We start from the raw sequence: 16,446 nt of genomic DNA, 5'->3' as shown, positions 1-16,446 counted from the left end.
CTTGAGATAGAAAAGTTAGGCCTCTTGCCTGAAGCCATAAGAAACAGACTTGAACCATGTGTGACTCCCAGTCAGAGCTTTTTTAGCCAAACCGAGGTCTGGGCCGAGCCTTCTCTCACATATCACACTTCTTTGGAGCAGAGAGCTACCAGACCATTACAGGGAAGAAGTAACCAACCTTTACTGAGCTTCCAGGACCAGGGCCAGGTATTTACACGGTCTCATTTCTTCTTCACAGCCACCTTTCAGGGAGCGTCAACATCCCCATTTTAAAATGAAGGAAATACTCAAAAGGCTTGATTTGCCCAATGTCTGCCAACTAGGGATGGATCTGGAATTGGAACCATGGCCTTTCTGATTCTAAAGCCTGGGAACCCCCTTAAACTCAAATAATCAAAATGGTTTTTGTAAAAAATCAATGAACAGGGAGAATCCATCCTTGCTTTCCTTCTCTGCAGGGGCCCAGTAGGGAAGGGGATCAGGCTGGGGAGGGCAGGAACCTGTGACGTCCCCACCCAGGGCAGGCCCTCTTCTCCCCCCCCCCCCCCCCCATTCCCCACGGTTGCTCTGAGCATGTGTTCTGTCTCTCTGTGTAGGGTGCTCCAAAGTGACCTGCATCAGCTTGACCCGGGAGGCCTCCATTAAACTGTCCCCCTTGCATGGCAAACAGATTTCCATCCGCTACCTGGACATGACGGACTGCTTCGTGCTGGAGGACGAGGGCCTGCACACCATCGCGGCGCACTGCACGCAGCTGACCCACCTGTACCTGCGCCGCTGCGTCCGCCTCACCGACGAGGGCCTGCGCTACCTGATGATCTACTGCCCGTCCATCAAGGAGCTGAGCGTCAGCGACTGCCGCTTCGTCAGCGACTTCGGCCTGCGGGAGATCGCCAAGCTGGAGTCGCGCCTGCGGTACCTCAGCATCGCGCACTGCGGCCGGGTCACCGACGTGGGCATCCGCTACGTGGCCAAGTACTGCAGCAAGCTGCGCTACCTCAACGCGCGGGGCTGCGAGGGCATCACGGACCACGGCGTGGAGTACCTCGCCAAGAACTGCGCCAAGCTCAAGTCCCTGGACATCGGCAAGTGCCCTCTGGTCTCGGACACGGGCCTGGAGTGCCTGGCCCTGAACTGCTTCAACCTCAAGCGGCTCAGCCTCAAGTCCTGCGAGAGCATCACGGGACAGGGGCTGCAGATCGTGGCGGCCAACTGCTTCGACCTCCAGCTGCTCAACGTCCAGGACTGCGAGGTGTCGGTGGAGGCGCTGCGCTTCGTGAAACGCCACTGCAAGCGCTGCGTCATCGAGCACACCAACCCTGCCTTCTTCTGAAGGGACAGCTTCCGGCCGCCGCTGTTTTCCTACAGCCATGAACAAAAGGAACTGTGTGTTTTTAAAGCAGCCTATGTAAGCACCGACACCCACTCGCAACAGCTCTTTCTTCCAGGAAGGTTCTTAGGCATCTGGCTTTTGTTTTCTTCTACTGTCTCGGGGGCAGCCGAGGTCATGGAAAGGAAGGGGGTGGGGTGGGCGGGACAAAGGTCTATTGCAGTAAATGGTTTTGTTGGTCAGGGCAGGTAGTTTGCAGCAAGTTTCTGTGCTCACAAAAGACGTACCTCAGAAAGCTGATTCAGTGGCTTTGGAAACATCCCCTTCTGCCTCTGTCTCCTCCTGATCACATTTCCAGGGGCCTACACCCCCGTCCCTCATTTCCTCACTTTTCCATAACACGTTATCAGGATAATGATGCTCTCCTCACCCCCTCCCCCTTAAACTGCTTGATTGGCCTAAGCCACACTCTTCAATCCCACACCCAAGCAAATTCTTGTTAAAGCCATGCCACAGCGCCTGGTGTATGTAAAGTACTTGCAAAGCTGTTTAGAGAATCTCTTGCATCAAGCAGCGTGGTGCAGGAGGAGAGACCTGCATTTGCCCCCAGCTCTGCTGCCAATGAGCTCTGTGATCTCAGGCAAAGCATTTGACCGCTCTGGGCTTCGGCTGCCAGCACTAAACGAGAGGCCATCCAGCTCCAGGATTGGCTTCATGCCCAGTTTAGGACTGAGGGAACCGAGATGTCAATGAACAGAAGTACTGTGGCCTAGAGCACAAGAGGCATCTACTACCTCTACCAAGAGTGTAAGTTCTATGGATGCTTTCGGGAGATTCAGAAATGCCAACACCCGTGTCCTCTGTGCCATTCACTCCATTCTGAGTATTACCCCCATCCCTGTTTCTTTGGATGGCTGAGTCTCCTGGGCATCTTCTCCCACCCTGCTAGATCAGCCCACCCCTACCACCAAGAAATTCCTAACCACAGCAAAGCCCACATCCCCCAGTCAAGTTGATCTTTCAAACGGAGAGTTTTCAAATGGAGGAAAGACCCTCACAGTTTTTAACTAACAAGCAAGGCCCCAAAGAGCACATGTCCTGCAGTGCACATGTGGCCTGCATCAGGCACATCTGCCCTGCAGCTGGCAGGAACAGACACCTCGGTGCGTTGTCATGCAGATCACATTTCTCCTTTTCTCATCTATTTATTTCTTTGTGCGTCCAGACTTCATCACATGAAGCCTGCTGGGGTTAAGTCACAGTGTTTCGTTGTGCAGATTGCCACCTCGTGTGCCTTCCCCTGTGGCTGTCTGCATGTTCTTTGTCGAAGAATGCAGGGCAGGCTTCCAGGTGTTCAGATACTGTTCACTCGAAAATGCCAGACAGATTAAGAGGGGACACACTGATAAGGCTTTTGGCGCTGGTTCACCAGCCAGGCCCTTGGAATAGAACATTAAAATAACTGCCAAGTATAAATTTTAAATGGTCCTATTTGGATAGAAATCCATTTGCTAGCCTCGTTCATGTGAAATCAGGATGCCAGAAGAAATTCCATTGCTTATTTTCATGTAATTGAGTTGCCTTTTGTTAATAAACACATGACCTTTCCCAAATTGTTCTCTGGCCGTGCCCCTCCTTCATCACTGTTCAAACCATTCATCCTTTCTTTCTGAAAGTGTCCACCATCCAAACCCAGAATCTCTGCATCTCCAAGGCAAGCATGTGGAATTTGTCTCAGATTGAGCTTACGCACCACTCGACAACTGCACTCCCACTGTAGGCTCCCTGCTTTCCTTTGTCTTATGTTGGGAAAGAGATAGAGTGAGGTGGTGTCTTCTCTCCAGTCAACATCCTCAACAATTTAGATATGCAATCAAGGCCACAAGGGGGAATGAATTGTTTGGCTGGGGATAGTATCTAGTGATAGCCATAGAGCTTAGCACCATAAAAGGGGTTGAAGATAGCACTCCCCTGCTCTGTGACTTGTGACCTTGTCTAACGTTTCAGAATTTGAGTCACAAAGGATTGTTTCTAACCCATGGCACTGGGGTCTTCTAAGTGAGCTGTTTTCATACTCCCAGAATGAGACGGGAGATCCAAAATGGTTCCCTGAACCAGAGAAGGGGAGTCACAATACACATATTTTTACCACCACCACCTAACCACATCATCAAAACTGTCTTCCAAACATGAGACAAAACCAACTTCCATACTGACTGCCCAGCACATACTGTCTTTCCCAGTTTCTCCCTTTTTCTCAACCTTCTTTTCCATTCTGCTTCCCCTTAGGGTGTGAATCCATGACAAAGGTTACTGGGGAAATAGCTCAGCAGATTTTTAGAGACCAAACAAAAGGCCTCATAGGAAATTTATCTGTTTTAAAACTGCTTCCTTCCTGCCTCTGCTAAATTGAATGCTCATTGTTGTTGTTTTTTTAATTCTAATGTTCAAATCACTGCGTGCTGTATGAATCTAGAAAGCCTTAATTTACTACCACCAAGAAATAAAGCAATATGTTGGTAATCGGGTCAAGCCTCATTTACTATCCTGGCTAGAGGAGCATGATGTTCAGATGGGACACTCAAAAGTGAGCAAGAAACTCGCCTTATGTTGAAGTGAAGAGCAAGCCAGGTCACTGCAGCTGTTGTCCCTGTAAAGTTGCATCCACGGTTTTGTCATTTCCCTTGGCTCAGTGACTTTGGCTGAAAATTAGCAAGTAAGTGAAAAGTCTTTACCTTCCCAGTTTAATTCAGATCTTCATTCCTTAACCCACACTTGCAGCCAGATGTATTTTGGAATTCATAATTTTTCATATTTTAGGAAGTTATCTGGCATATTTTGTAACAGCCCTCGCAGACTCTGGCACAGCACCCTTATTCGAACATGCTAATATTTCTGCATAAGATTATTGCAAACTCTAAATAGCTTGCATCCCTTCAGGTCAGGTTCTGTCACCAAATTAATTTGTGCAAAAAAATAATGTAAAAAAAAAACTTCTATTTTTTCAGATCTTTCTAGATTTCAGAAGTATGGATAAGTAACTGTGCACCTAAATGTTATTCTCCTGGCACCAATCACAAACATTGAAAACATCTTCAAAATTATGTTGACCATTAGTTGTTATAAGTTAAAAAAAAATTTTAAGTCTTAGAGCATTAACACCTGGAAGGATAATACGGCAACTTGATCTAAAAGGGAAAAAAAAATTATGTTGACCATTAGTTGTTATAAGTTAAAAAAAATTCTTTAAAGTCTTAGAGCATTAACACCTGGAAGGATAATATGGCAACTTGATCTAAAAGGGAAAAATATCAATCAGTTGGAAAAAGAGAAATGCCAAACCTCTACTCACCCAAACCCTTAGATCTGAGAGATCAATATGGCAGAAAGCAAGTACTGAGAGATGAAAGGCAAATTTCATCGTTAGCAAGTAAAAAGGTTTTAAGAGATACCAATTTTAAATCTACTTATTCTCAACCTTCTTATCACCCTATGTCAGCTGCTTAATGACTCCCATTTAAACCAATAGGACTGTTAACATTCAGAGCATTAACTTGAAGTAGCCCTTAATCTTATCAGGCAATCTTATTAAGGTCCCAGAATAAGGCCAGCAGTAAATTAAATGCATTTGTCCTTTACATTTACAATTGTTCAGAATTAGAAAATGTTTTCAAGAAGTTTGGTATCCAGGAGCATGCTTGAGTATTTTAAGGGGAAAAGTAAAACATTGCTTTTACTGTGTCTAACTTTTCAAAGAGAAGTCACCAAAAGTGGTGCATTTGTTCAATAGCTGGCAATTATGGTTAGTTCAGAGACAAGTTAATTTGGTGAAATGCTGAATAGACAGTAGAAGAGGGAGAGAGAATATTTAAAGACTAGGTAAATATTGCCGTGAAAACATTCATGCAGAAAATCTGTGAAACAAATTGGTTTTCCAGGTGCTGCTAGCCAAATGGTTTCTTTTTGATTCGTACACAAGTGGTCCTTACTGCTCCAGGAAGGAGAGGGACAATGGATGCTGATGGCTGTCATTGAGACTTGCCTGAACAAAAAGCAGCTCAGGAGGGTTTCATTAAGATGACCACCAGGTGGGCAAAGCTGTTCACATGAGGAAGACACTCAGACTGGAACACCCGATCCAGGAATGCACCCTGGTGATTAGTCCTCCTTTTTCCTTTGAGTACATCATCCTCTCCTAAAGCCACGGGTCCATTTTGTAAAGCCTTTTTTTCCTCTCAAGTCAGCAGATCAGTTTGCATCTGAAACCACATGGATGAACAGAACCTCTTCATTTGAGAACTGGATGTGACACAGTCCCTGCCTGTCAACAGCGCATTTGTGGCATCTCCAGCAGAACTACCCCAGGAAATATCTGCATCTAGGGTGCCAGTTTCATGAACTACCCAGGAAGGCTACCTTGAAGCTCTGAATTGTTGCTCTGAGGTCAGCAATCAGCATCATCTAGGTTCCAAAGGACAGCCATGAAGAATCATTTAAAAAAAAATCCTTGACCTAAATATTTCCAAACCTAGTCATTTCCATATTGTGGAATGTTTCTTCTTACAGTCAACGAGCTACTGAATTTTATACTGATGAGATCAGTATGTCTGAATTCAATCCTTGCCCATGTGATGATGAACATATGATAGTGATTGAAAATTGACATTATTCTTCATGAACAAAGAAGTCCCAGGGAGTGGTAATCATTTTCTTTTGAAGGAGCATGTGGTACTCAGCAACCTCAACTCCTTTAACAAAGGTTAATTGACCAGGTACTATGATAGAAGCTGGGTGAATAAGATATAGTACCCGTATTCTAAATGGAACTCTGATCAAACAACTATAGCAGCATGTAATGAGTTGGAGGGTAGAAAAGGGAATATAGAAAGAGTGGAAATATTCATCCATTCATCCAACAGGTATTGACTAAGAACCTACTGTATTCCTAGCACTGGCTGGTACTGCGGGTCTTGCCCTCATGGAGTCCACCAAAGAAGGCATTCATTTTCATCACCATATGGAGAGAGAGATCGAGCTCAGGGACTGCTCTCAAAGAATACCGTTGAGATGGATTTTATAACTCAGACAAGGTGAGCATCAGAAGCCATCCATGATGCACTTGATCATCCAAAGCAGGATACATGGAACCCACTTAGGGAGACAGCAGTTGATAACGTGAATGAAACAATTTCTACTGTAGGTGAACATTAACTTTGTCATTGCCTTGAGTTAGTCATATGGAAATAGCAGATTCTGTTTTGTTCCAAAGTCATCTCATAGATTAATCCAATCCCTATGTATATTCTCTCTCTCTCTCTCTCTCTCTCTCTCTCTCTCTCTCTCTCTCATTTTTAAAGGATGAGGACATTCTGTGAAAACAACACTGAAGCATCATTTCTTGGACAAATTCTACGAGCCTCAGAGCATTTTGACTGTTCTCCCAAACAGCCTATGCAATAGCACGCCATACACCTGTGAACCTGCAATCATGATTTCCCCTGAATCTAGCTTAGGGAGAGGATGACAGCAGCTCCCTCCCTCAGTGATCCTTGGATTCTTCAGCTAGCATGGCTGCTCTTTTGTATCATTCTAATTGGTATGAACTTAGGATGAGAATGGTCAAAATAATTGAGGTTTCCCAACTTACCATGTCCTTTTATTAAAAACCAGACTATGTCAGTAATTTAAGTAGGTAGTCCAAATAAGATTGATTAGGTAGTCATTAAAATTGCCAAGAAACTGATTTTACTTGTAAACCCATTAAGGTTGTGTTCTTTGAAACCTCAAATTTTATCAGGGTTGTGGCTGTGAAATTTTCTGCCCACAGTGACAGTAAACTAAACGATGAAAGCCATGAGAAAGTGTGATAGGAAGGCTTTTAACCCCTGTTTCCCTATAGTCAGGGGCGACTATCCTCATGATTTTTCAGAGACCCACATGGCTTATTAAGCTCATTTCCAGATAGTCACACAATAGATACAAGGAAGAGGGTTTCTAATTACAAAGATTAACCAGTAATTGGTACTTCCTTCTTCTCCAATCTTCTAACCACACTATCTACCAACCACTAATGAATACAGCTGCCCTCTACAAAGAAAGCTTTAAAAATTTTCCAGGTTTCCCATCATGAATGTATTCTTCATGGGTGTTTACATTTAGACTTCAAACAAATTTGTCATGGGCCTTTTCTTTTATAGAATGTAGATAGAGGGACAACACTGTCACAACTGATAAATAGCCTCTTCATTGGATCTCAAAGCCATTCTTTTGGAGCTGGAGACCAAAGGAGATATAACTACCTTTGGATAATTTGACATTTTTTCATACTTCCAGAATAACTGCACAAATGCTTTGGATTTCAACTGCACAGTTCCTCATTTTGCAATTCCACTCCCTGATAATGGAAAGATGTTGGTTTTTAATGCTCCCCTGACACTTAGGAAAGCCCCTGAAGCAATCATTTTGCAGAACAGATCCTCATCTCAGTAGAAGAACCAGAGAGACAGAATTCCAACCATTTCTCTTGTTCTTACAACCACAGCCCCACATGTGATTTATGACACACTTGATCTTTATGAATGACGTCCTTGCAACAAAGGCTTTCCATTAGCTGGTCGGACTCTGAGACTCCAGTTGGCTCTCCTCCACCACGTTTATAATTTTAAAACAGCCAAAGAATAATGACCATGGACCCACTGGAAGGCTGGAGACCAAGAGGCTGTGGATTTAAAGAAAAAGAGAGAGAAACATTTAAATAATGACCTCTCACTCACATAATGTAAACCAGTTACCATCGATTTCCAAGCTGGTATTGTTTCACTGGTACCATCGCCTTCTGGCTTCTGTGTGTAATGTTTCTATTTAAAATAGTGCACACAGGAAATACAAACCCGGCCATAGGAGAGGCTCCTTTCCTTTTAAAACTTGTGCTTAACCCCAAATGCATGTGGCCAAATAACCTTCAGGGTGATCATGTGACATAACAACTCCGTTTGCTTTTATAAAAAGAAAAGCACACTTTCTCAAGTGCTGAGTGTTTCTGTTTCTTTAACTTCCCTCACCCTAAATGCATTGGCCTTGTGGCCTCAGGGCTCCAATGCCTAATTCTTCACAGCCAATAGCTTGTTCTGGCCAGGAAGAAAAGTGACCTTTCTTATCTGATTTTCTAAACAATGCAACATATTATGTTCCTTGCAAAGCCCTCTGCAGGCCTTACAACCCAAAGTTACATTTTGTGGGGAGCTGGAATCCAAAACAGGCCTTGGGAAAATTAGACTGAAAGTCTCCTTTGGCTGAAACTAAGAAATATTTGGTAAGTCTTATGGTGATAGCAAATGCAACATTTAAAACTTTTTTAAGGTTTCTACTTCTGGACTTTAGTGAGGTAAATTTCATGTACTTATCTCCCTTTGTAGACTACTGCCCATTGAATTCTCTGTGGTGACTGATGAAATACAAATTAAGGTTTGGTCCTGCATGTTTTTCTCTTCTTTATTTTCCTAGTTGCAGTATGTGAGTTTGGCCATTCTTGTGTGGTACCCATTTTCAGGAGATGCATCCCAGGGTGTGGCGAGGTCTGTGGTGATTTCAAAGAACTTTTCAGGAAACTTTGCTAAGGGTGGATAGTCTAATGTCCAGCAGAAAGTATCATTGTCAGAATGCGTGAGTTAATTTGTCAGGAACACAGAACATTTTCCAGGGGATCCTGGGCATATAATGAGCTTCATTCTGGAAGACCACAGGGGTATTCCACTCCCTTCCTGGCAGGTGAACTACAAACTGTATGCAGAGTCTAATAACCCCATAACTATAAACAAACTTCATCATCTATTTATAGGTGTTTATTGACCACTTATAATTTCCTCATCATTTTCCTGGATGGCCCTGCTTTATGCACATCTCCAGTGGTAAACTTGGTTTCTGTTAAAATCCAGGGCCCCTCAAGGATTAGTAACTATCAGAAAGCCTCTTGAAAACTGTTATAAAATTAAAGGGAAGCATTTCAGTGCATGTGGTTGAATAATTTCAAAAATCCACTTAAGAGAAAAGTGTCAAGGTTCTTTATGATGTTTGTTCTTGGTAGACTATCACAGGAATAAGGGGTTTGTTGGTATTTTGTTTAGTTTTTAATGCCCAAATATACTGTTTCTATATGTCTAGGAATGGAGTAGAAATACAAAGAGCTGGATTTTTAAAACATTAAGTTTCATTTTAGAAGTGTTCAACTTTGGTTGAAATTTTACATTTCAGTTTGACTAATGCCATGGGTCCCGCTGCTTCATATAACTTAAAAAAAACAGTACTACCCTTTAGGGTTGTAATGAGTCCAACACATATGGATCGTGCCGTAGAAAAACTCTAGATATTAATTTTATTCTGAAATTTTACATTTCAGTTTGACTAATGCCATGGGTCTCACTGCTTCATATAACTTAAAAAAACAATACTACCCTTTAGGGTTGTAATGGTTGTAATGAGTCCAATACATATGGATCGTGTCGTAGAAAAACTCTAGATATTAATTTTATTTCAAAATATCATTAATATATGAATAAATTTGAGTCTGATTGAAGTTAGCATTAAGCAGCTAACTCCAATAAGATTTATTAACATACATCTGAACACTCCAAGAAAGCCACTTTTAGCCACCATCCTTCTGACTGAGCAGAATCAGAATAAAGAGTAGAACTTGCAGGCCCTTTTCCAACCTTCCTGAAATCTCTCCAGTCTCAAAGCAGAGAGTACTGCCAAAAGACTCAGCCCAAATGCTGTTCATTCATTCTCATCTTCTTTATTAAGTTTCCAACTGTCCCTGAATTTATCTTGAACTATCTTTGAGATGTCTCCAATGGGCTTTCTAAAATAATATCAGTGTCTATAGCAGCCTTCCTCTTGACATTAGAAGTCCATGGTAGCAGAGCTTCAATGCAGTCCTGTACTAAGAGAAAGCCCCACCCTGGAGACCCCAAACACAGATGCATTGACCAACCCTACAATGTTGTAAATGCAAAGAGAAAGAGTTGCCTTTCACTTTTCATAACATGGTCAGATCTGATCAAGTTAACTAATAATTAGATGAGGATTTAACACTCCAGAATTTGCTTCCTGGTTCTGCTACTGTTTTTCTGTTTATTTTTGGAAGTATCACTTTATTTCTATATTAGAAGATATGTCATTGTTCATATTTTATATGATGATCTGGGTTTCATGTAAAAGATAAACAATAGATGAATAGATAGATAGATAGATAGATAGATAGATAGATAGATAGACAGACACTTATATATATTTGGTCAAGGAGTTCCCAGCATCGATGCCATCGTATTAAAGTGTCTGGTGTTCTTGAATTCTCACTTGTTTAGTATTTTATTTAGCTTTAGGAGACACGTTAGCTTAGAGGCTCAGGAAAAAACACCAATGGAGCCACATCTATCAAAAATATTGAGTGTTGCATCTGCCCTCATTTTTTATCAAAATCACTCTAAATCCTGCCAGTCTGGCCAACTAAAAAGAGTAAAAGAATAGAGATATTCTACTGATGTTGGAATAAGGTCAAAAAAGATGTTTGACTCGGCCAATAAAATGGAAATGCTATAGGAGAAAGCCAAGGGGATAAATAACCCATCTGAATTAGGATGCAGACAGGGCTTCATGGCCTAGATTTTCTTCTCAGTTCTGGTTACTGGGACCAAAGATGGGGGTATTTATTGATGGCATCCAAAAGTCTCTCCTTTGCCAAGCACAATATTTTTTCCAATGTGGTAGTAGCGAAATGTGTCTTTTGTACTGATTTTTAAAATTCCCTAGCCAGATTTATTTTTCTGGAAAAATATAGCAGGATGAATACCATTGATAATCAGAAGTAGCCAGCATTCTAGGGAAACAATTTCCAAAGAATACAACTGAATTTTTGTATGTGTTGCCTCTTAGTGTTTTCTTTTTGACAGAGCAGTTAGCTCTGACTGTGGAAAGACACAATGAAAGCACTGAAGATGTGAAATATTCTAATGATATCAAAGTGACACTTGGTCATATAGCTCGAACATTGCTATTTTTAGAATGAAATGCATCTTTTTTTTTAAGTGACATATCTGGGGGTGTGGAGTTATGTGCAAGAAGGGGGAAAGGACTGTTATGTACTATCATGTAGTGATAAGGACTATGGAGAAAACTAAAGTAGATTAAGGGGAAAATGAATGCCCAAGAAGGTGGGGGATCCTCCTTTAGATAGAACCATTAGGGAAAGTTTCTCTGAGGAGATGACATTTTGACAGCAGAGAGAGAAAGTATTTACATTGTAAACAATTTGCAATTGAATATTTACAAATCACCCCCAAAATTGGCAACTTAAAGCAACACACATTATCTCACAGTTTCTATGGGTCATAGAACTGTATCACAAGTTCCTTATCTCAGAGAACCTGGGAGCAGTGGAGTGGTTCTGATTCAAGGTCTTTCAGTCAGATATCAGCCCAAGCTGTAGTCATCTGAAGGCCTGACAGGCTGGGGAACCCACTTTCAACTTCCTTCAATGATGACTGGCAGAAAGCCCTACCACATGGGCCTCTCCATGGGGCTGCTCATGACATGGCAGCTGGTTTCCCCAGAGTGAGTGATCCAAGAAACAGGATAAGAGATAACAAGCAGGAAGCCATGTGTCTTTAATGACTTTGCCTTGGAATGACATGCTATCACTTCTGCAGTATCCTATTAGTCACACAGACTGACCCTGATACAATGTGGAAGGAAACTACAAAAGCCATGAGTCCAGGTTCATTGGGAGGCCATCTTGGAGACTGGCTATATCAAAAACATAGAATCCCATTTTTTTATAGCCCTTCAGCTCTTGGTTATTCAGTCATGACATTGATCACCTCTTCTGGTTCATCTTTCAGGAGCTAAGAGAAGAAAGAAGGAAGAGAAGGAGAGAAAGTGGAAGAGGTGTAGGTAGAGGAGAAGGTGGAGGTGGAGGTGGAGGTGGAGGTAGAAGTGGAGGAGAAGAAGACAAAGGAGGAGGAAAATAACAAAATAAATAAAATGCAAAAAAAAGCCCTAGTCAGTTTGGCTCAGTGGATAGAGCATCAACCTGCAGACCAAAGAGTTTGATTCCATGTACCTTGGTTGCAGGCTCCTTCCTGGCCAGGGCCCTGGTCAGGTGATATGCAGGAGGCAATCAATGGATGTGTTTCTCTCTCACATCAGTATTTCTCTCTGTCTTTCCCTCTCCTATTCTCTCTAAAAATCAATGGAAAAACATCCTCGGGTGAAGATTTTTAAAAATTCAAAAAAAAGGATAAATTTATGCATTTTCTTTTGAAAAGCCATTTCAGTTTTGCCAGCCCCTAAACCCAGGTCATCTCTAAACATTCCATTGCACATCCAAAGACATTAATGCACTTTGCTGTAATGCGGTAGCGTATTCAGTATCTCAGCATTTCTTTCTCTCACTATTAGTCACTCCAAATATCACAAGGGGAAAGGGGTTTTGTAAAGATTTTATTTCCCAAAAGATATTAATTATACCAAATGTTCTCCCTTATAACATTAAAGTGCAATAGGACTTTTTGTTATAAATAATTGATTACATTAAACCTATTTGAAGACATTGTCTATGATCCACTATCCCTGTTCAACATCTGACACTCTTAATTCACTCAAGTCTCTATGAAATGTCTCCTGCAATAAATTTTTCCTTGGGTTTAGTTCCAGGGAAAATTTTACTCTCCAGGCAAGCTTGCCTGCTTTCTTTTAACAGTCTATGGGGATGACATACCTCAGTATATTTCTTATCTTTCCTTTGTTTCCAAAAAACAATCCAAAAAATAATTAAGCATCAAAATATAAACTTCAGCTCTTTCCAGGTAACTGATAACATCTATTTGTTCTTAAAGTTTCATATGACCATTCTTCTTCTCGTTTTTCAATATGTTTAAAATTATATACCATCTCCAATCTTTTTGCAGTAGGCAAGATTTATATTCCAAATAATAGTAAATCATGACAGCTTCAGCCAAGAGTAAATGATTCTTGACTCAAGCTCCAAACTCAGGTCCATGTACACAAGCGCTGTCACTCAGTTCCAATGGCACTGCTGAAAATGAAGGACTCTTAGCTGATCCCTCCGGTATCCTGAGAAATATACAGTCTTTCATATGAGTTATTTCTTGAAAATTGTGAAGCTAGTAAGAGTTGATTTAGATATGCCCTTCCTCTGAGTCAATCAGGATACTATGTCTTCTGTCTTAATTGTGCCCCCCAACAAAATTCATATGTTCAAATCCTAACCCTCAGAAACTCAGAATGTAACTATATTTGGTGATAAGGTCTTTACAGAAGTGATTAAGTTAAAATAAGTTCATTAGAGTGGGCACTAATCCAATATGACTACTGTCCTTATCTGAAGAGAAAATTTGGACCTAGATATGTACATAAGGAACACGAGTGAAGACACAGGGAGAAAATGGCCATCTACAAGCTAAGGAGAGAAGCCTCAGGATGTCAGAAGTACACCTTGATCTTGTACTTCTGACATCCAGAACTGTGAGAAAATACATTTTTATTATTTAATAAACCCACTCTGTGTACTTTGTTATGGCAGCCCTTGTAAACTAATGCACTATTATATTCACCCACAGAGGAATAAAACCTAAAGCCTCCAATATTTTCATAAGTAGGGTCAAACCATAATTGGCCACAATTTGGTTTAAAGGTATGAAATTAGATAGAAGCTGAGCACAGGAAATAGAAACAGAAACCAACCACACTTACAGGTTATCAACTACATCCCAAGTGAACTTCTGGAAGTATCTAAAGCATGTCAGTCTGATCAACAACTCGCTTCTATGAACTGTCTGGGGTAAGGTAATGCTAATAAGGGGAGGAGGTATCAAAGAGAAGATTGTTTCCTGTTCAGCTCAAATGTGCTTCTTCACTTAATTTTTTAATATATTTTTATTGATTTCAGAGAGGAAGGAAGAGGGACAGAGAAATCGAAACATCAATGATGAGAGAGAATCATGGATTGGCTGCCTCCTGCACACCCAACACTGGATTTCAAACCTGCAACACTGGCATGAGAATCATTGATTGGCTGCCTCCTGCACACCTGACATTGGATTTCAAACCTGCAACACTGGCATTGCCCTAACTAGGAATCAAACTGTGACCTCCTAGTTCATGGTCAGTGCTCAACCACTAAACCATGTTGGCTGGGCTTCACTAGGTTTTTAAGTACCATAGTTGGTGATGTCCTTTGTAGCTCAAACCTACCAATTATCATCTTCTGTTCATCTTTTGAAATTGCTTTAAATCTCTGTATGTGTTAAACATGCAGACTTGGAGGAGGGTATAAGATGTTACCATGGGTCTGGGGTAGAGATCCTGAAATGTGGGCATCACACCCCTGGCTGGGTGGCTCAGTTGGTTGGAGCATCATCACATACACCAAAGGGTTGAGGTTTCAATTCCCAGTCAGGGCACATACCTAGATTGTGGGTTCAATCCCTGGTCAGAGTGCTTAGGGGAGGCAACTGATTGATGTTTCTCTCTTTCTCTTCCCTCCCTCTTTCTCCCTCTCTCTTTCTCTTTCTCCTCCCCCCCTCTCTCTCTCTCTAAAAATCAATAGAAAAATATATCCTCAGATGAGGATTTTAAAAAAAAGAAATGTGGGCATCACAGATCAATATTCACATTAAAATCCCTCTGACACGTCATGTTTGCTTCCACAAGGAGAGACAGAAGAGCACTTCTAAGCCCAGAGGAATTTTGCAGTAGCACAGCTCTACTAAAATCCTAGCTGGATAATATTTCCAGCAGCTACTTTTATCTTACAGTCTAGTAATGTGAGGACTACTGGCGTTGGGGGGTGGGGGGGAGTTTATGGATAGAAAATCAGAACCAGGAAAAAGTTGTCCTCTGTAGATAAGCTAAAAGGCACACAGATATTTCCTTTTCTTTCCCTCTTCTTCTTTTTTTAACTACAGTAGTATTTCCTTTTCAGAAAGGGGATATAAATATTTATGCACCCAAAAGATGGTGTTACTGGTGACACTCAGCTTCTATTATCATTCAGAATGTGATTCCAGATATTTCCATGCTATTATGCCACTGGCTAACTTTGATAAATGAGGGCCTAGATCCATTCTCTTCTGATCTCTGCTAAATGTACATGGTGATGTTTTTCCACAAGGTATGCAAGGATACAAGCCTTTCAATGAAGAAAGTAGGATGTTGAACTGCTGACTTAAGTACACAGGTGCCAGACATATATACATTTGAAGTATTTATGGATGCTGTGTCCTTTTATTCAGTGTTTTCTGTTACAGCAGGACTGATAACCATAGTTCATTATTTACCATTTCTTGGGTGGAGGGATCGGGAAGTATGAGTGGTGCCATCACTGTCATCATCACTCATCCCCTATGACTGGCTGCTTCTTGTCACTGCTTCCTTCATCATTTTATTGGGACAAAGAAGCAGTGGCCAAAGTGAGGTGTTTACTGCCATCTCCTGAGATGGCTTGGAGTCATGGAGACACCAATAGGCTTGGGATAAAAAAAGGCCAGCTCTATGCTTTATTAGCTATATGACCTTGGGCAGGCCACTTAATCTTTCGTTCCTCAATACCCCATCTCTCCCATGTGGGAATTTTCTTTCTATTCTAAAGCAATCTATATAATCTACATCTCTGAATACCAAGATAATATTCTTTTTCAAAAACCCTTATGTTTAATTTTAACATGCTTTGGGCTCAACAATAGGCTTTGCTGCCTAATTGTATGTTTTGGCAAATGGTTTTTCTTCACCTACTGAGTAAGCAATTAGCTAAGCATGGTGCAGTTTTGAAAATGCAGAGTTAACTTAGTCTTTGGGGACTTAGTTTACAAAACTACCAATGTGTTTTAAATTTGGTCTTGCTTCCCATGTTGTTAACATATCACTTTCCTACTCAGAGAAGCTATCTCCTAAATAGGCACAGCCATGTTAGCAAGGGCCTTGTGTGGAGGATGGGAAGACATGGCACCTGAAAAACTGTACCTCAAGTTCTTTTCTGTTCTGTCGTGTTTTGGCCTGGGAAGGAAAAGAACATGGAAGAGAGCAGTGCCCAGCGGAGAGGG

At 41.5% G+C, this 16,446-nt stretch overlaps 1 protein-coding gene across 3 annotated transcripts in view; it reads left to right on the top strand.

Annotated features, from left to right (window-relative positions):
• The window catches only part of FBXL7 (F-box and leucine-rich repeat protein 7), a 317,460-nt gene extending 313,603 nt beyond the window's left edge, over positions 1-3,857 (top strand). For 2 of the 3 annotated variants that reach the window (XM_005874490.2, XM_005874492.2), the window contains one exon: positions 597-3,857. In XM_005874490.2, the coding sequence (XP_005874552.1) occupies positions 597-1,333 (737 nt within the window). In that variant the 3' untranslated portion in view covers positions 1,334-3,857. The remainder of the gene's footprint in view (positions 1-596) is intronic. The other variant, XM_005874491.2, reaches the window with a different exon arrangement.
• Positions 3,858-16,446: the final 12,589 nt, after the last annotated feature.

The sequence above is a fragment of the Myotis brandtii genome, unplaced genomic scaffold (assembly GCF_000412655.1).
Source record: "Myotis brandtii unplaced genomic scaffold, ASM41265v1 scaffold440, whole genome shotgun sequence".
Taxonomy (NCBI): Eukaryota; Metazoa; Chordata; class Mammalia; order Chiroptera; family Vespertilionidae; genus Myotis; species Myotis brandtii.
Note: the sequence above shows the minus strand (reverse complement) of the source record. Positions and strands in the feature narration are given on the sequence as shown.